This window comes from Myodes glareolus, chromosome 3 (assembly GCF_982192425.1).
Source record: "Myodes glareolus chromosome 3, mMyoGla1.1, whole genome shotgun sequence".
In the NCBI taxonomy this organism is placed as follows: Eukaryota; Metazoa; Chordata; class Mammalia; order Rodentia; family Cricetidae; genus Myodes; species Myodes glareolus.
Genome location: NC_142028.1, coordinates 77294051 through 77319642, shown reverse-complemented (window position 1 = coordinate 77319642; position 25592 = coordinate 77294051). Strand labels below are relative to the sequence as shown.

The following is a 25592-nucleotide window of genomic DNA, read 5'->3' as shown; positions in this document are numbered from 1 at the left end:
ATCCAGCTAAGGAATCCTAAGACTAATGGACAAATGAGACATCTAAAGAAATGGAACAAATCATCCAGAAAAAATGTCTCAAGGAAAGTAAATTGCCTATTGTTATATCACATTTCCAACAGGATAGAATTTCATAAATCTTCCCAAATGTTTATTTCTGCTGTTCTCTACAGACATATAATGCAAATGGTCTATTTGTAGTTCCAGTCTAATTAAAGATTAAAGCTGACTTTGGAGTTGGAGTGTGGCTCTCCTTCTCTAAATCCAAAAATGCTTATTAAAGTGAAATCCACTGGGCAGTGGTGGCACACGCCTTTAATCCCGGCACTTGGGAGGCAGAGGCAAGTGGATCTCTGTGAGTTCGAGGCCAACCTGGTCTACAAGAGCTAGTTTCAGGACAGGCTCCAAAGCTACAGAGAAAACCTGTCTCGAAAAACAAAACAAAACAAAACAAAAAAGCCAAAGCAAAATATCTGAGATTAATAGTTGTCTTTTTATCCTGTATTTTTATATTTCCCTAAATATAACAAACATCCATGACCCACCAAATAATGACCAAAATCCTCCCACAACCCTACTCTTGGGATGTAGACATCGTTTTCTCGACACTGTTTCCTGTTGGCTATGGATGGAGGCATCTTTAGAGGTCCCTGAGAAAATTTGAGATAATGGCTAAGTCCTAGGAAGACCAACTAGAACCTTTGTTGACAGATATCACCTGTCAAGTTTCAGAAGGTCTATTAAACCTGATCCATATTAACCTGGAACTAATTCACAGCCTCTTGTTTCCTGTGAAAACAAAAGTAAAACTGCTTCTCCAAAGAAATGCATCAAAATCGGTAAAATAACAGAGGATTCAGTCTCCTGAATTTATTTCCCATCTCACGTGGCTTTTTTCTTTTACTCTCTTTTTAAAGACTATTTTATTTTCAAACTATTTATTTCTTTCTATACTATCCATACCCCTTTTCTATCTTTCTTTCTTAAGCCTACACACATTGTAAAACACATCAGAACCTGCTTAGAGATTTTTTTCTGTCTGGACTTCTTTTACTGTGTACCTTCCAGCCTTTTTTTTAATCCAGTGAAAAAACTTTAAGCTGCCAAGCTACACCTGCGTCCTCTACGCTGCTGTACCAACTGGCTCTGCCTGCCTATCATTTTGTGGGAGCCAAGACTAAAATTTGCATGTAGGTTGGAGGTGCATGACTAGACACTGCATTCAACCTTCCTAGTTGTAGGAAGCTGGTACCTGTGCTGCCACAAGCGTTTTTTGTTTTTTTTTTCACTTAGCTTGCTCTGCCAACTGAACAGCAGCACCTCTTAAAGGAGCCACGTCCTTTTTCTTTTTCTTTTATTTTTCAGTTCCCTCTGATTCTACATGGAAATATGGAACCATGTTGGAAACCAAAATGTTGTTGGTTTTTTGTTTTGTTTTATTTTTACTCTTTGGCTCTTTGTGTTTTGGGGGACGTGCCACTAAGTTCCCAAATAAATACACATGGAGGTTTATTATTTTCTTATGAATGCCCAGCCTTAGCTTGGCTTGTTGATTCTTTTGTTTTTTAACATTAGTTATAAACTGATTGGCATAGTGTCTTAGGCTTCTTATTAATTCTTACAACTTAAATTAGCCCATTATTCTTATCTATGTTAGCCACAAGGCTCTGAGGCAGTCACCATCTTGCTTCTTCTGTGGCAGGCTCACAACTCACTTGGCTTGTTTCTAGCCAGCTTTTACCTTAAATTATCCTGTCTATCTTCAGACTCTGGGCTTTCACCTTTACCCTATATACCTTTCTTTACTTCTTACTCCATGACTGGCTGTGTAGCTGAGTGGCTGGCTCCTTCTTTTCTCACTCCTTGATCTTTTCTTCCCAGATTTTTTTCTCCTATTTATTCTCTCTGCATGCCAGGCCCACCTATCTTTCTCGTATTGGCTGTTCAGTTTTTTATTAGACCAATCAGGTGTTTTAGACAGGCGAAGTAACACAGCTTCATAGTGTTAAACAAATACAACATTAAATAATGCAACACATCTTTGCATCATGAGACAAATATTCCACAGCATAGACAAATGCAACACATCTTAAATTAATATTCTACAACATTGTAGCCACTAGTAAGTATCCAAATTGGTTTTGTACCATCTTTAGTTTAGAGATCCATAGACAAACACACATTTTTTTTCATTATTTATTATGTATACAATGTTCCTTGTGCAGATACATCTCCATGCCAGAAGAGGGCTCGAGATCTCATTATAGCTGTTTGGAAAACACTACGTGGTTGCCGGGAATTGAACTCAGGACCTCTGGAAGAGCAGCCAGTGCTCTTAACCTCTGAGTCGTCTCTCCAGCCCCACACAATTTTTTTATTTGTGTGTTTTATTTAAAAATAGGAAAAATTCAGATATTCAGAAGTAGCTTTTTAGAAAATATATATTTGTGTGTATTCTATTATTGTCATTTTCTCTCATAACAACATCTAAGTTATTTTTCCAAAGTAGGACAAAGTACCAAAATCAATTTTGTAAAAAGTTTTTTAAAGACAGGATCTTACTATGTAGCTATAGCTAATGTCTTGGAACTCACTATGTAGGCCAGGTTGGCCTTGAACTCAGAGAGATGTGACTGACTCTGCCTCTTGAGTGCTGGGATCAAAGGCATTGCCACCATGGTTGGCCTTTATCTTTTGAATAGAAACTGAGCCCAAATCTTCCGTTTTTCAGGTTTAATTTATGTTATTGGAGGAATCAGCAATGAGGGACTGGAGCTTCGTTCTTTTGAAGTTTATGATCCTCTTTCTAAGCGTTGGTCTCCACTTCCTCCTATGGGAACCAGAAGAGCATATCTCGGGGTGGCAGCACTCAATGACTGCATCTATTCTATTGGAGGGTGGAATGAGACACAAGACGCTCTTCACACTGTAGAAAAGTACTCCTTTGAAGAGGTAGGTTGGATGATTTCAAATGTTTAATGTCTTGTTTTCTTTCAATACCTGTTATATCTGTAATGATGTGTTCTCTTTCACTCATTATTTTGATCATTTATCAACTTATCTCTTTTTCTCTCTTTCCTCTCTCTTGGTTTTTCGAGACTGGGTTTCCCTGAGTAAGCAACCTACCTGGAACTTACTATGTTGTAGACCAAGCTGACCTAGAATTCTACCTGCCTCCACCTCTCAAGAGCTGGGATTAAAGGTGTACACCACCACTGCCAATCTTTCTTGCTCTTTTAAAAGAACCAATTTTAAATATCACTATTTTTAAATTTCTTTTAGTTGCTACTCATTTTCTATTGAATTATCTCATTTTTACCTTTTCTTTCTTGTGTATTTTGGGTTTTTGCCTTTTTCTAGATCATTAAATTAGAATTTGAGATGACAGATTATAAATCTTCATTTTCTTATTTTTTAAATTTTGGTGTGGGGTGGGGACTAGAAAGAATGTTCAGTGGTGAAGAGCCTTGGCTGCTCTTGCAGGGGATGACCTAGGGTCAGTTTCCAGCACCTGCATGGTGGTTTCCTACTGTCCATACACAGTCTCTTCTTTTAGCATATTCCTTTCCTTTTAAAAAAGAAAGGTTTATTTCTTTATATGTGTGTGTCTGTGTCTTCCATGTGTGTTCAGACATCTGCAGAGGTCAGATGAGGATATCAGCCCCAGGAGTTAGAGGTATAGATGGTAGTGCACCATCAGATAATGAGTGCTGAGATTTAAATTCAGGTCCTCTGGAAGTAGCAAGTACTCTTAACTAATGATCTATCTCTCCAGCCTCTCTTCCCTTTCATTATATATTTTATTTTATTACTATTACATTTTTTTTTTGAGACAGAGTCTCACCATGTATTGTTGACTGCCTGGAAAGTCGCTGTCTAGATCAGGCTGGTCTCCAACTCATTGGGATCCCCTGCCTTTTCCTCTCGAGGGCTGGGTTTAAAGGCGTGTCCCACCACACGTGGCTTCCTTCATTTTCAAAAAATAACTTCTTTATAGAGATAAAACATCAGTTTAGAGCACTTACTGCTATTCCAGAGGACCTGGATTCTGTTTCCAGCACCCTTGTCAGACAGGTCATAACTGTCTGTAAGTTCTAGTTCCAACACCCTTTGGCCTCTATTAACACTTGGACACATGTGGTACACATAAACTCATGCAAGTGAAAACATGTACACATCAATAAAAAAAAAACAAATCTTTTGGTTTTTTGAGGCAGGGTCTCTCTATGAAGCCTTAGTTGACCTGGAACTCAGAGGAATCTCCCTATCTCTGCTTCCCTAGTCCTGAGATTAAAGCCATGTACCACCTGGCCTGGACAAATAAATAAATCTTTAAAAAATAAAACAAAAACCTCAAAACTTTTTCTTTTTTTCTTATAGAGGGTTTCATTACGTAACACTGGAAGGCCTGCAATTCAATATTTGGACCAGGGTGGCTTGAACTCATAGAGTTTTGCCAGCCTTTGCTTCCTGAGTGTTCAATTAAAGATGTATTTTACCCAACCTTAAAAAAAAAATTTCACGGGTTGGTGAGGTGGCTCAGCAGTTAAGAGCACTGACTGCTCTTCCAGAGGTCCTGAGTTCAATTCCCAGCAACCACATGGTGGCTCACAACCATCTATAATGAGATCTGGTACCCCCTTCTGGTGTGCAGGTATACATGGAAGGAATGTTGTATAGATAATAAATAAATAAATCTTTTTTTTTTTAGTAAATTTTATTAAATTATAAAAGTTTCCATTTCCGCCCCCCTCCCATAAATAAATCTTTAAAAAAATATTTCACTATGGAAAAATATCACTCCTTGTTCTCAAGCTACACACACACACACACACACACACACACACATATATGAACTTAATTCTTATAAATATGTTATGCATATTATAAACTCTATGTGATGGTCCTTGAAATAAATTTTCCATGTTCAAATAAATCTGGGAACTATTATACACTATGTTATTTTCTTGGAAATGTTAAGGATTTTGTTAGCATAAGTCTTTTAAAACCTCTAAAACAGACTGGTAAGATGGCTCAGTGGATAAAGGCACTTGTAGAACAAGTCTGATAACTTGAATTTAATCCCCAGAGTCCGTATACAGGTAGCACATAACTGAAGTTGCCCTTTGACTTCCATATTCATGCTGTGTCATTCTTGCCCACAGTCACACAGTTATTTATTGTGTAAATAAAAATCTATTTTAAGAAATTTGAATTTAAGTATTCAAAATTATTATTATATGTGTATGTGTGCCCTAGTTAGAATTATTATTGCTATGATGAAACACGATGACCAAAAGCAACTTGTGGAAGAAAAGGTTTATTTGGCTCACACTTCTATATTGTAACCCATCACTGAAGGAAGTCAGGACCAAAACTCAAGCAGGACTGGATCCAATGCAGAGGCTGTAGAGGGGTGCTGCTTAATGACCTGCTCAATGTAGTTTGTTCAGTTTTCTTTCTTTTTTTTAATTGATATTTATTAAGCTCTACATTTTTCTCTGCTCCCCTCCTTGCCTCTCCCCTTCCCTTCAACCCTCCCCCAAGATCCCCATGCTCCCAATTTACTCAGGAGATCTTGTCTTTTTCTATTTTCTATTTCCCATGTAAATTAGATCTATGTAAGTTTCTCTTAGTGTCTGCATTGTTGTTCTCTGGGATTGTGGTTTGTAGGCTGACTTTCTTTGCTTTATGTTTAAAAACCACCTATGAGTGAGTACGTGTGATAACTGCTTTTATGTATCTGGGTTACCTCACTCAAAATAATGTTTTCTAGCTCCATCCATTTTCCTGCAAAATTCAAGACTTCATTATTATTTTTTTTCTGCTGTGTAGTACTCCATTGTGTAAATGTACCACTTTTTCCTTATTCATTCTTCAATTGAGGGGCATTTAAGTTGTTTCCAGGTTCTGGCTATGACAAACAATACTGCTATAAACATAGTTGAGCACATGTCCTTGTAGCACGATTGAACATCCTTTGGATATATATCCAAAAGTGGTATTACTGGGTCTTGAGGAAGGTTGTTTCCTAATTTTCTGAGAAATGGCCACACTGACATCCAAAGGGGCTGTACCAGCTTGCATTCCTACCAGCAATGCAGAAGTCTTCCCTTTTCCCCACAACCTTTCCAGCTTAAGTTGTCATCAGTGTTTTTGATCTTGACCATTCTTACAGGTGGAATCTGAGAGTTGTTTTGATTTGCGTTTCTCTGATGACTAAGGATGTTGAACATTTCCATAAGTGTTTTTCAGCCATTTTAGATTCCTCTGTTGAGAGTTCTCTGTTTAGGTTTGTACTCCATTTTTTTTTTTTTACTGGATTATGTGATCTTTTGGTGTCCAATTTCTTGTGTTCTTTGTATATTTTGGAGGTCAGACCTCTGTCTGATGTGGGGTTAATGAAGATCTTTTCCCATTCTGTAGGCTGTCATTTTGTCTTGTTGACCGTGTTCTTTGCTTTACAGAAGCTTTTCAGTTTCAGGAGGTCCCATTTATTAATTGTTTCTCTCAGTGTCTATGCTGCTGGGGTTATATTTAGGAAGTGGTTTCCTGTGCCATCAGCTTGCTTTCTTATAGAACTCAATATAGCCAGCCCAGGAACAGCAGCACCCACAGTGGACTAAACCCTCCCTATTACTACTAATTAAGAAAATACTCTACAAACTGGGCAGTGGTGGTGCAGGCCTTTAATCCTAGCACTCAAGAGATAGAAGCAGGCAGATTTATGTGAGTTTGAGGCCAGACTGGTCTATAAGAGCTAGTTCCAGCACAGGCTCCAAAACTACAGAGAAACCCTGCCTCGAAAAACTAAAAAAAGAAAGAAAAAGAAAAAAGAAAATACAGCTAAATCTTATGGAGGCATTTTTTCAGTTGTCCAACAGGGTAAACTCCAAATTTTGCATTTCTATGTCTGACTGATGTCAAAGGACCTTTCAGATTTCCAACTTCTTTCAGCTCTTTTGATTACAGCATACTTCTCTCTCTTGGCTGGTTCTGTAACTGGTCTTCAGCTCCCTTTTGCAGATATCCCGCAACTCTGGCATCCCCAACATCTTGGGATCTAAAGAAATCCAGGCTTTCCCTCCACGGCTTCAAACAGCAGCCTCTCTGAGCCTCCATGAAGGGACAACCCTGATACACACTTGGCCTCAGTGGCTAAAGCCTCAGAGGGATATTCCACAACCGTTTTCCTGTATCTTTGACTCTGAAGGTAGAAGAACATGACTGAAGCTGCCAAGTTTTCCTGCTTGATGGGGTTGGAACTTGCCCTTCTTGTTCACTTACATTTGCATCAACTTTCTGTTTTCAATGGTTTCTCTCACTGCCTCATCTTTAATTCTTTTTCTCAAGTTTAGAAGTTTAGTATGATGGGGTCTTACCCTGAAGTCACCACTCTCTTTATTCCATTTAACACCAGGCTTTTCTTTAAACTTTTTTTTTCCTGTCCTGGGAAAAGAGGGACAAGCATTTCCTGTCTTTCTTGTCCATTACTGTTTGCTGTTACCATTGATGGGACTGTGCACACGCTTAGGAGAGGACAGGAAACATGCTTGGGAGAAGACAGGAAGGCCTTGATCTTGGGCCAGGCACTGAGATGTGCCACAGAGGCAGAGATTTGTCCAGGCATCCAGGGACCAGGACCTGGTGGATCAACAACAGTCCAGCGAGTTGTAATTGGCAAAGAAGATTTGGTCATCCATGTTGAAGGCTTTACCTCCCTGGTTCTGGGACAACAGTGTCTCAAAAGGCTTCAGGTGCCCAGGCAGGACCTTCCCATAGTCATTCTTACCACATCATATTTGGTATAGAAGAGAGTGACATATTCCCATTCCTATCCCCCTAGGCAGTCTCCCTCTGGTCTTTCCTATAAAGCCCGCCCAAAGGATTGGTCCAGGTGCCTCAAGATGGCATTAGATTGCTACAGGATGAAGTCTCCATCCTGAAACTTGGGGAGCTGCTTATGCAGACAGGTGGGCTTGAGCAAGCCTTGCATCCTGGTCTCTTTGGTAGCGTCTTCATTCTTCCAGCTCTGGCCCTGGTCATCCAGCAGTATGTGCATGGCCTCACAGCACCCTCCAACTGGGAAGTAGACAATGGTGTTTGGTGGCATGGCCACTGCCCTGATGGAGACATGGATGCAGCACTGTGTAGACAGTGACAGAGCTTGGGCGTGGACGCCTTTTCTTTGAACTTTTTATCTCCTTGAGCACTGGACTTTGCTTTAGTACACTTCTTCATGCTTCTTTCCTCTTCAACTGTATGTTTTATATTTTTCCTTGCCCATGTACTCCTTTTCCATTGTAGATTTGCATAGAGTGACCACTAGTAAGCATGTAACACAGTCAATACTAGACTTTCTTGAAATCTCTGCCAATGCCAGTAATCTAAAACTCTTCAATTTATCCTCTGAATGAAAAAAAGAAATATAAATGAAAGGACTACTCCTAGGTATGGTTAAGAAGAAAGTTTATTGTAGATAAGGGGGACAATGTAGGTAGAGGCAGAGACATTTGGAAGAGTCCAGAGTAGACATGACCAGACTGAGCTGGGCCACGTGGAGAGGGGGAGAGAGGGGAACCAGGTGCAGCAACCAGGAGATCAAAAGTCCAAAAAAGGGTGGGTAACCAAAATGTCTGGATTATATAGGGAAGAAGCTCTGGGGGAAGGGCAGCCCAGCTCCTGGGCTGGAGAATTCAGGGTAGAGGGCAGGGTATGCCAGCCATTCTCTGTTTAAAAAAAAAAAGGGGGTGCAAGGACTAAGGAATGCTGGGAAAATCTGGTAGCCAGGTTTGCTATGATATGTTAAATAGGCACCTCAGCCATTTGTCCTGCTTTTAAAACAATATCCTCTAGCAAACTTTTAGGACAAGTACAGAAAGTGCTGTATTCTTCACCAAAATATCACAAGAATGGTCTCTGGACCACCTATCGTTATGTTCTCCCCCTCTGAAACTTCTTGGACTGAGCCATCATAGTTTACATTGCTTCCAGCACCACCACTTTACATGCTCCTACTTGTTATGGCCAGTAAACCCAGCTTAAAGCATCCATCTGATTTTCTATTCCAGAGTCCCAAAGTCTTCCATATTCCTCCAACAAACAGCATGGTCAGGCCTATCGCAGCTTTACCCCACTTCTTGGTACCAGCTTCTGGTTTAATCACTGTTTTAATGCTGTAAAGAGACTACAACCAAGGCAACTCTTATGAAAGAGGTCATTTCATTGGGGCTTGCTTACAATTTCAGAGGTTTAGTCCATTATCCTCATGGCAGAGAACATGATGACATGCTTGTAGGTGCTGGAGAAGAAGCTAAGAGCCACATTCTGATTCATAGGCAGAAAGAGAGAGAGAGCACCTAGGGCTGGTATGAGCCCACCCCTAATGGCGCACTTTCTCCAACAAGACAACACCTCCAAATCTTCTAATTCTTTCAAATAGTACTATTCCTTGGTGATGAAACTCAAAAGTATCACCTTATGACCATTATTGTTCAAATCAGCACAAGTTCTTTTAACTGCTGAGCCATCTCTTTAGCCATCTAGATAAAAGTTTTGCAGAATCTTTCAAAACTAAAAGCCCTTGAATATATAAGCTTTTGTTTCCTTGAAATTTTGTCATCCCTTTGTTTGAATATATTACTTGCATTTCATGGACTTGGTTTCTCAGATTGCTAGCTTAAATAACTCCTAAGCATTTTAAAAACTGATTTCTTTATTTTTATTTTATTTGTATGGGTGTTTTGCATGCATGAATGTCGTACACCATATGTATACAGTGCCTGTAGACTCCAGAAAGAGTGGTAGGTACTCTGGAACTAGAGTTACAGACTGTCGTTAGCCACCACGTAGGTACTGGGAACTGAACCTTAGTCCTCTGCAAAACCAGGCAGTGCTTTTGACCACTAGCCAGCTCTCCAGTCCCTCTACATGATTTCTAGATCATTACCTGATCTGTAGTTTTGATTGTTGTTTTTGAGACAGAGTTTCTCTGTGTAGCTTTGGAGCCTGTCTTAAAACTTGCTCTGTAGCCGGGTGATGGTGGTGCAGGCCTTTAATCCCAGCACTCAGGATGCAGAGGCAGGTGGATCTCTGTGAGTTCAAGACCAGCCTGGTCTACAAGAGCTAGTTCCAGGACAGACCCCAAAGCTACAGAAAAACCCTGTCTTGAGAAAAAGAGCTTACTGTGTAGTCCAGACTGGCCTCGAATTCACAGAGATTCACCTGCCTCTGTCTCCTGAGTGTTGGGATTAAAGGAATGCACCACCATGGCCACCTGGTCATACTTTATAGTCAGATATGTTTAACTATTCTCTGGAATTACTATATTATCATATCTGCCAACAAGTTTATTTAAAAATGTTGTTAGCTGGGCGATGGTGACACACGCCTTTAATACCAGCACTCAGGAGGCAGAGGCAGACAGATCTTTATGAGTTTGAGGCCAGCCTGGTCTACAAGAGCTAGTTTTCAGGACAGGCTCTAAAGCTACAGAGAAACCCTGTCTCAAAAAAGAAAAAAAGTGTATATACTTACTTTCTTGGATTGTTTGAATTTAAACAGAGAACGCCTAGGATATATGATTTCAAGGAGATTTTCTTATCATTTTATGACAATACTAATGTTAATTCTTTTCTCATTTTCCTAGGAAAAGTGGGTTGAAGTTGCTTCAATGAAAGTGCCCAGAGCAGGCATGTGCGTTGTGGCGGTCAATGGTCTCCTGTATGTTTCTGGAGGCCGCTCTTCTAGCCATGATTTCTTGGCCCCCGGTACCTTGGACTCAGTTGAAGTTTATAACCCTCATTCAGATACATGGACAGAAATTGGTAACATGATCACTAGTCGCTGTGAAGGTGGTGTTGCTGTATTATGACACAGAAAACATAAAAGTACAAGTAGCGTTTGGAAATGTAGGTTCTGACCTGTTGTAAATCAAACTTGTGTTTGTGATGTGACCCTCGGATTCTTTTGAGGATATGTATTGAATAGATAGATAAGAGTGATTTTTTCTAAAGTTTGAATGTGAATAAATATGGAATATAAATAAAGAACTCATAAATTTGTAAAGCTTAGCAACAATAGGAATGGTATTTATGTCTTACAGTTATTCAGTTATCAATATAATCCTAATTGTAAAAATTGTTTGCTTAGAAACTTCTTGGAAATAGTGCCTTTGGCTACTTCTCTAGTGCAGTTCCAGTTGTAATATAGCCTGTATACAAGAAATTATCATCTCTGAGACAGCTGAAAGATTTCTATTATAATTCACAATTTAGTCCAGAACATAGTTTCCATGATGTGATTTAACCTATAGAGAAAAGCTAGCGAAACTGTACTTCAATGGCAGGACTTTTCACCATCCCCAGATAAAAGCATTAGACTACTAGGAAGGACATATAGTAAATATCCATTTGGATTTTGTTTATTTGTTTTTGAGACAGGGTATCTCTACATAGCTCTGGCTGTTCCAAAACTTTCTACATACACCAAGCTGGCCTCAAAGGCACAGAGATTTGCTTGCCCCGCCTCCCAAGTGCTGGGATTAAAGGTCTATGCCACTATGCCCAGCATATCTAGCTATTTAGATAGATAAGCTTCTGCTTTTGATAGTCTGAGAGATTTTACAACTCATATTTTTTGTTTTGATTAAGAATACAAATAAGGAACTTGTGAAAGTCCTTCTTTTTAAAATTTATATGGATGTGTGTATGTGTGTCTACTTGTCTATGGGCACCATGTGTATGCAGATGCCTGCTGAGGCCAGAAGAGGATGTAGTATCTCCTGGAACTGGGGTTAAGGTGCTGCCTGATGTGGGTGCAGGGTACTGAACGTTAGGTCCTCTGAAAGAGCAGCAAGTACTTCTAACTTTTTTTTTTAAAGTTTATTAAATTATAAAAGTTTCCATTTCCGCCCCTCCTCCCAACACCCTCCCACTTCCCCCACTCCCTCTCCTCCTCCCTCTCCATCCCTAAGAGTAGTCAGGGTTTCCTGCCCTGTGGGAAGTTCAAGTTCCTCCCCCCTCCCTCCAGGTCCAGGAAGGTGAGTATCCAAACAGACTGGATCCTGTACTTCTAACTTTTGAGCCATTTCTCTAGTCCCCTTTGATGACAGTTGACTTTTTAAAAATATGTGAGTTTTGTCTGGGATTTGGCATTATAGATGGTTTTAAACTGCCTTGTGGTTGCTGGGGTCTTCTTCAAGAGCAGCCAGTGTTCCTAACTGCTGAGCCATCTCTCCAATCTTTAGGTAAGTTCTTGGTTGAAATAGTGTGCAATGGGGATAAGAATTCCCAAGGCATTATTATGTGCTTAGAAGTTTCTTCTTTATTTTCTAGATAGTCACCAAAATTATCTATTTAGTTTTAGGAAGAGGTGCTGTTGTTAGATTATTAAGCTTTGTTTAATTTACTTGTACTTGGATAAGCCTTTGTAACAGCTTAGTGTAGTGCTACTGCCTGGTGGCTTGGAAAAAGCTGAACTTTAGTTACAACTTTTTATGTTTTGTTCTTTGTTGGTTTTGATTGTCTGTTTTTGTTTTGGGGATAGTCTCACTATGCAGCCCAAGTTATCCTTGAATTCTCAACAGTGTTCCTGCTTCAGCCTTGTGAGTGCTGGGTAACAGGTAAGAGCCATCATACTTGGCTCTGTAGGTACACCTTTGAGCATCTTTAATCTGAAATCAGAAAAGTTTTGAATGCTGACACTCAATGCAAAAAAATACTTTCAATTTGTTTCATTTATTTCTGATTTTCAGAATAGGGATGCTCAGCTGATAAATGCTACATAAATAGTCTAAAACCTGGTGTATTCTGAAGTCCAAAACACTTCCAGTCCCAATCTTTTCAGATCTTTATCAGGGACTTAACCTGTCCACATGGAATTTTTAGACAAATGTAGTGTGAGTTATAACTACCTTGGATCTAAAACTGCTTCTGAAACTTGTTTCCCCTGATATCATTCTTAGGAATGTTTTATGCTGAATTCTGAAGGCTGTGATCACTACTTTTATTTTTGCTAGCCAGTTAGAGCCACATTATTAAGGGTTTGCATGCTTTCAGTTTAACTGGCTGCCTCAAGGTTATGATTTCTCATTTAAGGTCTTTCAGTTTATTGTTAGACACATCAACACCTTATTAGATTAAAAAAAAACCCCTTTGATCAGCATTAAACCTGTTATACAGCACAGACAGAAAGCAATGCCTCCTTCTGTGAAATAGCCTGAACGTTTGAAGTTAGGATCTAGATGTCAGAGAATGAATACCAAGTAGATTCAAGTCTAGTTAAGCTAACTCATGTGCTCCTATTGTTTAGAGAATGCTTTTTGGTTCAAAACAGATTCACAAAATACCAGTTCAATTCTCATTATTGCCCAGTACCAGACAAAAATGGCAAGGGATATGATCTCTCTCTCACACACACATATGCCTGTGGCAGAAATGAAATATCAAGACATTCAGTATTTGGTATTTATGTATGATCAACTCAGAAGTTACCTGAAAAGTTCATTAAATGTGTATTATTTCCCAGCCCCCAGCCCGGGTTTTTAAGTTAAAATCCAGGGTGTTAGGTTAGGGATGTATTGCTCAGTAGCAGTGCTAATAGCATTTATGAAGCACAGGTTCAATTTCTAGGAGGAAAAGAAAATCAAACAAACAAAGCAAAGCAATACTTTTTTGCCATTATTTTATGTTTATTTGAGACAGGGCCTTTCTATGTAGCATTGGCTGTCCTGTAACTTGTAAATAGATCCTTCTGCCTCTGGATTAAGGGTGTAGTCCAAAACACCTGGTTGTATTATAAATTTGTGTGTGTGTGTGTGTGTGTGTGTGTTGTTCTTTTAGACAGGGTCTCCTTGGCTATCCTGGTACTCTTAAAAAAAAAATCTTAAAAAAAAAAGGCTTACACATGCAATTTCCAATGGTAAGTGCTATACAAATTGACAAAAATACCTTTATTTTCAGGGTGTCATGGACTTCCTAATGAAGTAGGAGTATTCTTTTCATGAAATGACTTCATACTTAATAGACTCTAATAGATTTTTCAATTTGTCTTTTATTGCTCTCAATATAATCCAAACACTGAAATGTTTAAATAGACGACTACAAAATTCACAAAGAGATGTAAACTAACCTCATGACACAATAAAGGATTAGATTTTTCAAGATGAATTACTTAGAAAATAATATTTAGAATCCCAGCACTTGGGAGGCAGAGGCAAGCAGATCTCTGCGAGTTTTAGGCCAGCCTTGCCTACATATCAAGTTCCAGGACAGCCAGAGTTGTTAGTGAGACAAACAAACAATTTGTTTTGTGTGTTGTTTGTCCAGACAGGGTTTCTCTGTGTGGCCCTGGCTATTCTGGCACTTGGTCTGTAGGCCAGCCTGGCCTTAAATTCAAAGATCCACCTGCTCTTGCCTCCTGAGTGCTGTAATTAAACACATGGGCCAACATCACTTGATTAAAAGAATTTTTAGAAATGAAAAAAAAAAAAAGTCCATGAAGAATAAATTCCCAACAGTGGGAGGAAAAAAGAGCTAAACAAGGAACCCAAGTGTGATGCTAACATGCAAGTGTATAAGCGAGAGATAAAGGGCTCAGGCTCAGTGGTCAAGACCATGTATTTTATGGACTCAAGTTTAATTCCCAGCCAGATGCTGAGAGGCTCAGAACTGCCTGTCTGTAACTCCAGCTCCAGGGACTCCAATACCCTCTTCTTGTCTCTGAAGGCAGTGTACTCTGTGAACACATGTCCCATGACATAACTGAAAAAAAAAATTCTGCAAGTTTACAAGACTTACAGCCAAGTGGCAAATAATACAATAATGTAGTTTAGGTGGACTTTTCAGTCCCACCAGCCACTCCCAAATAATCACACAGAGACTTAATATTATAAATGCTCAGCTGATAGCTTAAGCTTGTTTTTTAGCTAGCTCTTATAAATTAGCCATTTATATTAATCTATGTGCCCCAGGCTCATTTACCTCATGTACTTACTTCCCATCCTGCTTCCTCTAAGTCTCATGGCATATACTCTACCCTTCTCCCCAGCATTCTTGGTCCCCAAAATCCTGCCTAGCCAGCAGCCAATCAGCTCTTTATTAACAATGAGAGCAACACGTCTTCACAGTGTACAGAACAGAAGGATTATTCCACAGCAAAGTAGTTTTATTTTTCTACATCAGCAAGTCTCTTGGGCCCTTTTTCTGGGTAAATACTTTTAAGTATTAAAGTGACTACAAATGAGAAAAAAGCCACTAAAGTACTTACTATTCTCAAGGCTTTGAACCAGTTGGGATAATGTGGCAAGAGGAAAAGTTCATTGTGTAATGCTATACCTAAACCTATTATTACTATGACAATGGCTTCACTGAGTCTTTCAGAAAAGAGGACGGCTACCCATGAAAACAGAAGAGGACTCACACTACTAGCTAAGTTAATGTAGTCTGGTTTGGCTGGACTGCTTTCTGGCAGGGCAAAGCCCCATCTAACCCCTCCCAAGAAAGCTAGGAACCCGGCTCCATAAGCCACCTGAGTAAACGCTAATATGGGGATATAAGACTTTGTTATGACCATGGTGAGTGGTGGAGCAATAAAGGGGACTAACCCCACCAGACTTATGTATAATGCTGGCTTTGGGCTATCAGGTAGGTACGTGATGCTTGGTGTCCTGGAGGGAACAACTGCTTCCTTCTGCTGTCTTTTAAAGTTGCATGGTGATACATGATAGCACTGTATGTTGTTCATACACACTTGAAATGATGTCGAAAGCCAAGTCCTTGGCGACAAAGGGGAAAGGTTCTGCTGAAACGATGTCTTGGGAGAAAGTACATCTATTCTGCTGGCTCTGAGTCTCACTGTAAAAGGGTACTTCAGCATCTATAAAGGTAAAACAACCAAGAGACAAAGTTTAAAAATAAGAACATGTACACTGACATACATGCAGGAGGCAAAACCCCATACACATATAATTTGGGGGTTGGAGTGATGTCTTGATGATTTAGAGCACTGACTGCTCTTCCAGAGTATCCAGGTTTGATTCCCCATTCTACATGGTGGCTCACAATCAGCTGTAATTCTAGTTTCAAGGAGATCGGACACCCTTTCCTTGCCTCCACATGCACTGTATACAATGGTACATATATACACATTAAAAAAAAAAATCTAGCCAGGCGGTGGTGGCACACGCCTTTAATCCCAGGCAGAGGCAGGTGGATCTCTGTGAGTTCGAGGCCAGCCTGGTCTACAAGAGCTAGTGCCAGAACAAGCTCCAGAGCCACGGGGGTGGGGGGTGTTCTAGCAGCTCCTCGCCCTTGCTCTTGGAGAGTTCCAGTATGGAGGCCCACATTAGTGACGCCCGCCACAAGCCGAATAGACCAATGGGGGACCCTTCCTCAGAGAAGCTTAGCACTCCACCTGTGTCCCCGCGGCCTCAGAACGAAATCTGTGAACCTATCGTGCTCCACATGGAGACCTGGGTGGCAAAAAGGATCTTTGCCATTAGAGCCGTTCAATGGCAAGATTTGGTTGACAGTGGACACTGTCAAACGTAGCTGAAATCAGCATATATGGAGAATCCTCTCTAAAGCGTCAAATGAAAAATGTTCTCTTGCACATGGAAGCAAACCATAAAAAAGACAAAGAGCTTGGACGATGAAAGAACTTGAGGAATTCTTGACGAACCATTCCCCAAACTCAAACCACCCTCAAGAACCGAGGGAAGAGGCATTTGCTGATTGACAGGCAGACCTATTTTCAGCCCGTGGAGGTGAAGAGAAACAGAATCTTAAAATCTCCCCATTTGTTTTCTTTCTTGCCTTTGTGGATGCCTGTTTGTTTTCATTTCTACAAGTAACAATTTGTAAAACTATTCAAATATAAAAATGACCTTTTTTTGGCCTGTTAGTTTCATCACATACAATAAAAAAAACTTATAAACATCAAAAAAATCTAAAAAATTATTTTTTTAAAAAAGAGAATTATTTAAAAATTAAAAAGGAACAGCTATTTAAGAGTCTTGGTAAGCCTTCAAAAACATGCTAAGAATGATCTCATGTTGGCCTTTATTCCTTTTGTCTCCAAAAGGAGGATGCTTTTCCTTCAGCTACCTACATGGCCATTCCTTCATTTCTGACCCTTCTATTTATGTTATAAAATCCTGTCTATTATTTTCTGGTAGGACTTATTCTTGTGTGTGGGTGGGTGCCCTTAGACTTCAAGTCTTTTAGAGCTGGAGTAACTGGTTGTAAAACCACCCAACATGGGTGCTGGGATCAAACTAAGGCCCCAGTAGTATGTGCAAGGCCGAGCTATCTCTCCTGTTCCTGTCTGTTGTCGATATTCCCTGTTCTCCTTCCCTAATGTACAGTTCTCCACAACAGTTTCTACTTGACATAGTAAATATCTTATTTATGCACAATCTACTCATTGTTCTCCTTCCTCACTAGAATACATGAGGTGTGTGTGTGTGTATATATTTGCCCTAGTCAGACAGTTATTGACAAATAGTGCTCAACTAACCTTTGAAGAGGCTCCAGAAAATTTCTGGATGAAGTGAAGCATACTGGTCTCTATTCAGTTTTGTTCCAGAAGATGCAGTGCTGATTAATATATTGTGCAGCTGAGTGGGATAGCTGAATTTGAAGCAAAGGTGCTTATACAGAAAACAGCATATCACTTTGTTGTCCTTATTTTATACATTAATTTTACAAAAGTAATAAATCATAAGAATCTCAATAGAACATGATTTCTTTTGAAAATAATTCTCAAAGAGTAACATTAAGGAAATACGATCCCCCCCCCCCCCAATTTTAGTTTGGCTGTCCAAAAAGAGCAATGTGCAGAAACTAAACATCTGGATTTAGTAAACATCTTTACCATTTCCTTAGGTGCTAGTCTTATCTTTAAAACTCACAGTCATAACTTTTGTTCCCATTAACTATCGTCTTTAATTATTGTCTACTTCAGAGCTTAGGAATTTTTACACTTACAATAATGATAGCAGCCACAAATATAGCTTAGTTGTGAACCAGGCAAGGTAACTACATGTTTTACATATATTAACTGTATACCTTTTAGAACTCCATAATCACTGTACCACGTTGTTTTCCAATTGCGAAGTATGTAAAGAAAGTGTTAGGCTGAAGCCTCGGCAGGTGATGCAGATTAAGGACAGAAAGCCCAATCTACGTGAAAACGATCAAATATTTTCATGTCGTCAATGCAATAACCACACTGAACGTCTCAAGCCATTTTTGAGATAGGAGCGGAATTTAGGAGCAAAACTTCTTGAGACGTCTAGGCTGACAATACATCTCCTATTTACCAGCTCTTAGTGACCCCCGCCCCCACCTCCTGCCCACAGCGTACCCTTCATAGTCCTTATACATACTTTCCACCATCACGCGGCGTAAGATCTGAACAACAAATTCAATCAGAAAGAGAACTTCCGGCGACTGGACTCACACAACCCCACTTCCTGAGATCAGAAAAATGCGTCCGGGTGGCAACTTACTACAGCAAGTTCTGACTCTCCTCTTTCCGTTTGGGGGCGCTTCCCTCCCTCAATTATTTTATATTATTTTTATATTTGGGTGTGTTCGTGTACTTGAGTGCACGTGCGCACTAAGACCAGAGGTGCGGATCCCCTACAGTATAGATGCTGGAAGCTAAACTCGAATTCTCTGTAAGAGCAGTAAGCGCCTTTCATCACTGAGCAGCCTGCAGCCCCGGGGATTAGTTTAAAATTTAATTCTAATTGATGTCGACTTCAAGGTACTTTACTAGTCTCTATTCCAGGATTCGTAAACAGCATACTATATCTAGCAGTTCAGGAAGGTAGGGTACAATTTTTGAAACAATCCCATTAATGGTAGCGGAAGGAGGTAGGAGGAGACTTAGAGTTAGACCAATTAGTATCCACGGAATTTTTTTTTTTTTTTAAGACAAGGTATTAGTGTGTTACTCTGCTGGCTTGGAACGTTTAACTTTGCGAAAAACAACGGGGTTTTGCAGAAATGAAAAAAAAAAGTCTTCCTGTTTTTGCATTTGAGTCCTTTATTACTTGTACTGGGCAGGAGTGGAGGGACGAGTCTGTGTTTACGTCCACTCTCTTTACTATTACCTAGAAGTTACATTGAGAAAGAGAGGCCTAGGTGCAAAATGCACACTGAATTAAGGGCCTTGGGCTTGGATGTAATCCAGGAAGTCTTTTTTTTTTTTTTTTTAATTTATCCACTGTGCGATTTCGTGCCTCCCATCTGCCGTCAGCCAGCCAAAACAGGCACCAAGCAATTTGAGCGTTTTTGGATCTTTGTGCAAAAAGCTGAAAACAAATAGGAGCTCACTTACTTAGGGGCTCACTGTGGTCAATTCCTCCACTCCTCTAGGTACTACAACATGAAGAAGTTTTAGATTCTAGAAGTGAGAGACGCGGCTGGCTACCGAGGCCTTCACGTTCATCCACTTCTCTGGTCTGGTTGCACCGCCCTTTCCTGTCGTTCAATACCTAATGAAGTGTTAGTAGACCCAGGAGTCTATTAGCAAAGACCGTGCTGGACTAGAATTCCAACCCACGCCCGGGTGGCTCCTTGACGCCTGCAACGCCCAAGAACTACAACTCCCGGCAGGTAGCGCGCCCGACACCGCTGCGCATGCTTCTAGTGCTGGGTGGGGGGTCTATGGCACGCCAAAAGGGCTGGAGTCTCAACGACGCGCGCACGTGAAAGGAGGAGCGAGAGGTGTGCAGGTGTCGGAAAACACGCCCTTCCGTAACTGCTTTGCTAGTTCTAGTAGTTAGCGAAGTATCTATCTGGGTTACGCGTGAGGTGTGAGAAGGTGAAGAAAGAATGGGCGGGGAAGAACTGGTACAAATAGACCCGCCCATGTTCACGTGCTCCCAAGCCGGACTCCCGGCGGGGAGCTTTAAGGGGAAGTGCTGAGTGCGGCTGGTCCCCGCCTCAGGAGCGGCGCGAGAAAGGCGAAAGGCTTCGCGGAAGGGCGAGCCGGCCACCCCGCTGCTGCGCTGAAGGGCGCCGGGGCGGAGCGGGGCGGGGCATAATCGCTGTGGGAGCGGACCAACACTCCCTGAGCAAGCGGCGGGCGCCCGCGCAGGGTCACCGTGGCATGGTGGTGCGCCTGCGCGTGCGCCTTTGCTAGTGGGCGTGTGGGAGGCGGGCCGGAGCGGCAGGGGGCGGGCCCAGCTGGTCGCCGCTCCTCCTCCGCCCGCTCTGCCCCCTCCTGGGCCTTGTGGGCCGGGCAGCCATTTTGGGAAGAGCTTTGTTATGGTTGTGGGCTAGTCACCTCTGCTGGTCGGAGAAGCTAGGGACGCCTTCTTAGACGTCGCGACTCGCCCTTGACCGAAGCCCCGCCGCTGCCGGGTGAGTGCGAGTTCTGCACATCGAGCAGAAGTGGCCCTCGAGTCGTCCGGCACGGGCTCTGCCGGCTGCCCGGCTGGCCGTCTAGGAAAACTAGTTGGAAGAAGGTCTTGCACAGGTGGTTGGTGTAGGTCCGCCCGGGGTGGGCGAGAGGAAGTGGGAGTCGTCCCGTTGGAACGGCCCCCTCCCCCCAACGGGAGGAGCCTTGCACACTAGCGTCGCCGCGGCGGTTCCAGAGCGCTCCGACTTCAACTTCGGTCCTGGGTCGGAAACGCTCACCTGCGGCTCCGGCTCCTTTCCAAGAGTTCCGGCTTGGTAGTGGTGGAGTGATTTCGTTAACTCCTTTCCTTCCCTTTCCTTAAAATAAGAGCCGAAGGCTTCTGTTTTCCAGTTAAGAGAAACTTAACAAGGGAAGTCGTGTAAGTCAAATGTGGGATATCTAGGGGAAAGGGAACTTTGACGCCCTGAGTTCGGGTTCTCCGGGTTAGTGAGACCTTTTCCCTTCTCCGGGTTAGTGAGACCTTTTCCCTCCGATTGTCTTACCAGCCATCTACCAAACTCCGTCCCATTGGGAAGGAGGACTGATTGGTCTTGAAGTCGCTTGAATAGTCATTTTTATTCCATGCTAAATCTCCTCAGCCTATAAAATTAAAAAAAAATAAAAACAACTGAATCTAAAATGGCTGTAGCCTGAGGAAGCACCCTGTTTAAATGCTTAAATACAATAACATTTCGGTCGTTTTTCCCTATGGGACGTTAACTGGCCCTTTTTGCAGTTGGCTTCTATGGAGCTAGTAGGTGAAAACAAAGGTGAGGTTCAGGAAGTTTACTTCTAAAGTTTACATAAGAATGGGTGCGGTTTTTTGTTTTTGTTTTTTGGTAGTAGCGAATACTACTGAAATTGTGCTGTGGTACCAGTTTTGTGTGCCCATTTTGTGTCTGAGGTTAGCTTGTATAATGTGAGTAGTTTAACTTTGATATTTATTGCTTACTTGGAAAACCTGAAGTTAGCTCATGGTTTTTTTGCTTAGTAATAATCCGTTTTCCTCTGTAAATCTCGTATAAAAACAGTGCGTGTTTGATCTCAGCAGACCGAAATTTGTAGTTTGTTGGAGATCTCCTGTTATTTTAAGGTCGTTTTCACCTCATTCCACGAAAGGTATGAGGTGTGTGTAAAATAACAATTTTGCAAATGAAATAAATAGAAAAATGATTTTGCAAGTGAAAACCTTCAGAAGTGGAATGCCAGGTGGTTGTACTTTTTTTTTTTTTAAAGTCCACTTTCTGTTGGCTCAAAACAAACAGAAACCCCGCACAGTCGGAAGTGTAACAGAAACAACAGCAAATTTTAGTTTTTGGAAAAGTTGTGATTGAATTACCTATTCAAAAAATAAAATAGAATGCTAATTGTGAATGGATCGATAAAATCCATTCACAAGATAATCCAATCTTCCAGAGAGGTGGTTTCAATTAATTTCATACATTCTTTCAAACATTCCTGTTCTCCTGGGAATTTTATTATTTTATGCGTATGGGTATTGTGCGTGCATGTATGTCTGAGTACTGTGTACATGTACATGCAGGTCCTACTGAGGTCAGAAGAGGGCATTGGATCCGTTAGATACGGTGTCCGGCAGTTGTGAGATGCCATGTGGGTGCTGAGACTCAAACCTGGGTGCTCTGGAAGAGAAGCCAGTGCTCTTGGGTTTTTTGTTTTTATTTTGTTGTTCTTCCAAGAAAATCATGTTAAGTTCTTTTCAGAAGTGACAAGTTCTGCGTTCTGTTTGACAGTATTTCTTACAGCCCTCGGGAGAGGCCTCACTTGAAATTCACCTGAACTCTACTTCTGAGGGGCCCTTTGTTCTTCTCGACATTCTTTCAGTTGATTATGGTGTGCTTTCGGAGTTCTTGAAATTGGGGAAAGGGAATGGGAAGCCTTTATTTTGAATTAATTTAACAATTTTTAAAACGATTTTTTGTGTACAGTGTTCTGCCTGCATGTATGCTACAGGCCAGAAGAGGGCAGCAGGTCTCATTACAGGTGGTTGTGTGCCACATGTGATTGCTGAGAATTGAACTCAGGACTCAGGACCTCTGGAAGAGCAGCCAGTGCTCTTAATCATTGAGCCATCTCTCCAGCTCCTAATTAAACAATTCTTATCTTTGATTGTTTAAAGTCTTAGTTGAAGAGAAGGGTACTTTCAGCCATTTCAATATATGTGTGTGGTAAGAAATCTTGAAATGTATTTCTGTGTGTATACATGTATAAGTATATACATTTTTTTGACAGTCTCACTATGTAGAGCAGTGGTTCTCAACCTTCCTAATGCTTCAGTAATTACTAATTTCTGAATTTGTACAGTACTTCCCAATATAGTTCCTCATGTTGTGGTGAGCCCCAGCAATAAAATTTTATTTCTGCTTCATAACTAATTTTTTCTGCTATTATGAATCATTATGTAAATATCTCATGTGCGACCCTTATGGAGTTCATGAGCTCCAGGTTGAGAACCCCTGATGTAGAGCCATGCTGGTCTGGAACTCACAGAGATCCACCTGCTTCTTCTACCTTTCCAATGCTGGAATTAAAGGTATGCACCACCACATCCGGCTACTTTTTATTTTCAAAGTGGGGCATTGAATTCAGAGTCTAGTGCATGCTACAAGCATACTGTCACTGTTCTATATACCACCAATTTACTTATTTATATTATTTTATTATTTAACCTTAGAAATGTTTTGTCTGTATGTATGTATGTGCACCACATGTATATGTGATGTCCTTGAATGTCTGAGGAGGGTCTTGGATCCCCTAGGACTGGAGTTACAGTTGGTTGTGAGCTACAGTGTATGTTCTTGTAATTGAACCCAGGTTCCTCTGCAAGAGTAAGTGCTCTTAACCACTGAGTCAAATCACTAACCCCTATAATTTATTTATTTATTATTTTTTTCAAGGCTGGGTTTCTCTGTATAGTCCTGACAGTTCTGGAACTTCTTCTTTAGACCACTGACTTCGAACTCAGATATCCACTTGCCTTTGCCTTCCAAATGCTAGGATTAAAGTCGTGTGCCACCACCACTCAGTTCTGTGCAGTTTTAAATCCTCATTGAAGTTAAAACACAAGGGCTGGAGAGATGACTCAGAGGTTTAGAGCCCTGACTGCTCTTCCAAAGGTCCTGAGTTCAATTCCCAGCAACCACTTGGTTGCTCACAACCATCTGTAATGGGTCTGGTGCCCTCTTCTGGCCTGCAGGCATACACGCGGACAGAATATTGTATACATAATAAATAAATATTTTAAAAAAAGAAAGTTAAAGCAATTCTCAATCTTTCAGAAGATAACTTATCTTAATTTTATGGTTTAAGACTAATGTGTCAGGGAGAGACTGCTGCCCAGGTTTTGTTTTGTTTTTTTTTTTGTTTGTTTGTTTGTTTTCTTTTTCTTTAAGGCAAGGTTTTTTTTCTGTGTAGTTTTGGCTTCCCTGAAACTCATTTTGAAGACCAAGCTGGTCTCACAGAGATCTACCTGCCTCTGCCTCCCAAGGGCTAGGATCAAAGGCGTGTGCCACCTTGTCTAGCTCAAAGTGCTTTCTATTTATTGAATTAATTACTTTGTGATGGTAATATGGGTTTTTTTTGGTTTTGTTTTTTTGTTTTTGTTTTTGCCTTTCTGATACTGAAGATTGATTGAACTGAGTGCTTTTTGGATGATAACCAAACACTCTTATACTTAATTGTATCCTTAATGTTATTTGAGACTAGGTCTCACTAAGTTGCTATAGCAGGTCTTGGATTGTGAACCTACTGCTTTGCCTCCTCCTAAGTAGCTCTGATTTTATGTGTACAATTTCATGACATGCCAAGCAGTTTTTTTATTCTTTACTTTGCAGTTGAGAAAAATGAGGCTAAGATTCATTTATCTACTAGCCAGTTGAGGCCACAAAAACCTAAGTGGACTGTCATGGTGCTTGACTTGTTTTGTGTGTGTGTGTGTGTCTGTGTTGTGATCTTGTTGGTTGGTTGAGGGTTTTTGTTCTGTTGTGTTTTGTTTTGGACCTGGTCCCGCTCTGTAGTCCTAGTTGGCTTGGAATTTGCTGTGTAGGCATTAGTTGGCATCAAACTCAAGAGATCTGCCTGCTTCTGCCTCTAGTGCTTGAGTTAAAGTACATCTGACCTTAGTTGGTTTTTTTGTTTGTTTAGTTTTTGCATTGATGGAGGTTGGGCTGCTTGCCTTTAAACATGAAAGTCAGACTGTTGTAATATTAAGGGTCATGAGCCATTTTAAAGCATCCTGAGTTAAGACAAAACTTAGGGTGGACAAAATATCTCAGTTGGGTAGCTGTCACGCTTGAGAGAACCTGAGCTTGATCCCTGGGATCTGTGTGGATGTTAGGAAAACCATCTCTAGTAAATTGATCTCCGCACACATGCTATGTAATAAAAAAAGAGAAAAGACAAATTTGAGCTGGGGAGATGGCTCAGGTCATGAAGTACTTGCCTTACAAGCATGAGGGTTTGCATTTATTAAGGCCAGAACTCATATGAAACCATTTCTAGTCTGCTGTCCAGTGTTCCTACAAGGAAATGGGAAAGAGACAGGAGAATCCCTGGAAGTACATGGACCTAGTAGCCTGGCAAATGTAACAACAAATGAGACCCTGTCTCAGACAAGGGAGAAGACATGGACTGACACTGGAGATTGTCCTCAACCTCTAGTGTGCAGTGGCATGTGTCCACCTGCGTTCACAGGAACACACACACAAACCGCATTCACAGACATATTTTTTCTTTTTTTTCTTAAAGGGCACATTTGGTTTTGTGTCTTTTTATACAAATGGGAGGGAGGCTTTTAGTACACAGATAAGATAACATTTACTTTATAAGTCATTGTAGTTGGTACTATCGGACATTTGTTTAGCATGTAGCTGTTTGTGCTGGAGATTTAACACCCCAAGTTACTTCTAAATCAAACCCAATGATTTCTGTTTGCTACTGAAGTCTGCCTCAAACAAAACTAGCCACAGTCAAAGAATTTTTAAAAAAAAATGGTTCTTAGATGGGCAGTAATGGTGCACACCTTTTATCCCAACATTTGGAAGGCAGAGGCAGGCAGATCTCTGGGAGTTCAAGACCATTCTGGTCTACAAAGCAAGTTCAAGACAACTAAGATTGTCACATAGAAAAACCCTGTCTCGAAAAAAAAAAAAAAAGCAGGAAAT

The 25592-nt window shown here is 40.9% G+C and overlaps 3 protein-coding genes and 1 pseudogene across 21 annotated transcripts in view; 2 read left to right on the top strand and 2 right to left on the bottom strand.

Moving 5' to 3' along the window:
* Positions 1 to 11067, top strand: part of Ipp (intracisternal A particle-promoted polypeptide) — a 35799-nt gene extending 24732 nt beyond the window's left edge. For both annotated transcript variants that reach the window (XM_048443947.3, XM_048443946.3), the window contains 2 exons: positions 2732 to 2952; positions 10649 to 11067. In XM_048443947.3, coding sequence (XP_048299904.1) covers positions 2732 to 2952; positions 10649 to 10873 — 446 coding nt within the window. In that variant the 3' untranslated portion in view covers positions 10874 to 11067. The remainder of the gene's footprint in view (positions 1 to 2731; positions 2953 to 10648) is intronic.
* LOC125406810 (glutathione S-transferase P 1 pseudogene) lies at positions 7064 to 8162 on the bottom strand (annotated as a pseudogene).
* Positions 11068 to 14032: 2965 nt separating the features above from the next.
* Positions 14033 to 19587, bottom strand: Tmem69 (transmembrane protein 69). Of its 15 annotated transcripts, none has more exons than XM_085686471.2 (4): positions 19348 to 19587; positions 18069 to 18182; positions 17518 to 17597; positions 14033 to 15876 (listed from the first exon to the last, which is right to left on the bottom strand). In XM_085686471.2, the coding sequence occupies exons 3-4, from the start codon at positions 17557 to 17559 to the stop codon at positions 15166 to 15168; spliced, it is 753 nt and encodes a 250-aa protein (XP_085542597.1). In that variant the 5' UTR covers positions 17560 to 17597; positions 18069 to 18182; positions 19348 to 19587; the 3' UTR covers positions 14033 to 15165. The 15 variants fall into 15 exon arrangements, with proteins under 15 accessions (XP_085542597.1, XP_048299925.1, XP_085542595.1 ...); XM_048443968.3 differs by having other exon boundaries at positions 17518 to 17650; positions 19348 to 19586; XM_085686469.2 differs by having other exon boundaries at positions 17518 to 17630; positions 19348 to 19586.
* A 130-nt stretch (positions 19588 to 19717) lies between these two features.
* The window catches only part of Gpbp1l1 (GC-rich promoter binding protein 1 like 1), a 42034-nt gene continuing 36159 nt past the window's right edge, over positions 19718 to 25592 (top strand). For 2 of the 4 annotated variants that reach the window (XM_048443964.3, XM_048443962.3), the window contains exon 1: positions 20216 to 20375. The gene's annotated coding sequence lies outside the window, so the exon portion shown is untranslated. Of the gene's footprint in view, positions 19737 to 20215; positions 20376 to 20632; positions 20792 to 25592 lie in introns of those variants that run through there. The other 2 variants (XM_085686466.2, XM_048443961.3) reach the window with 2 other exon arrangements.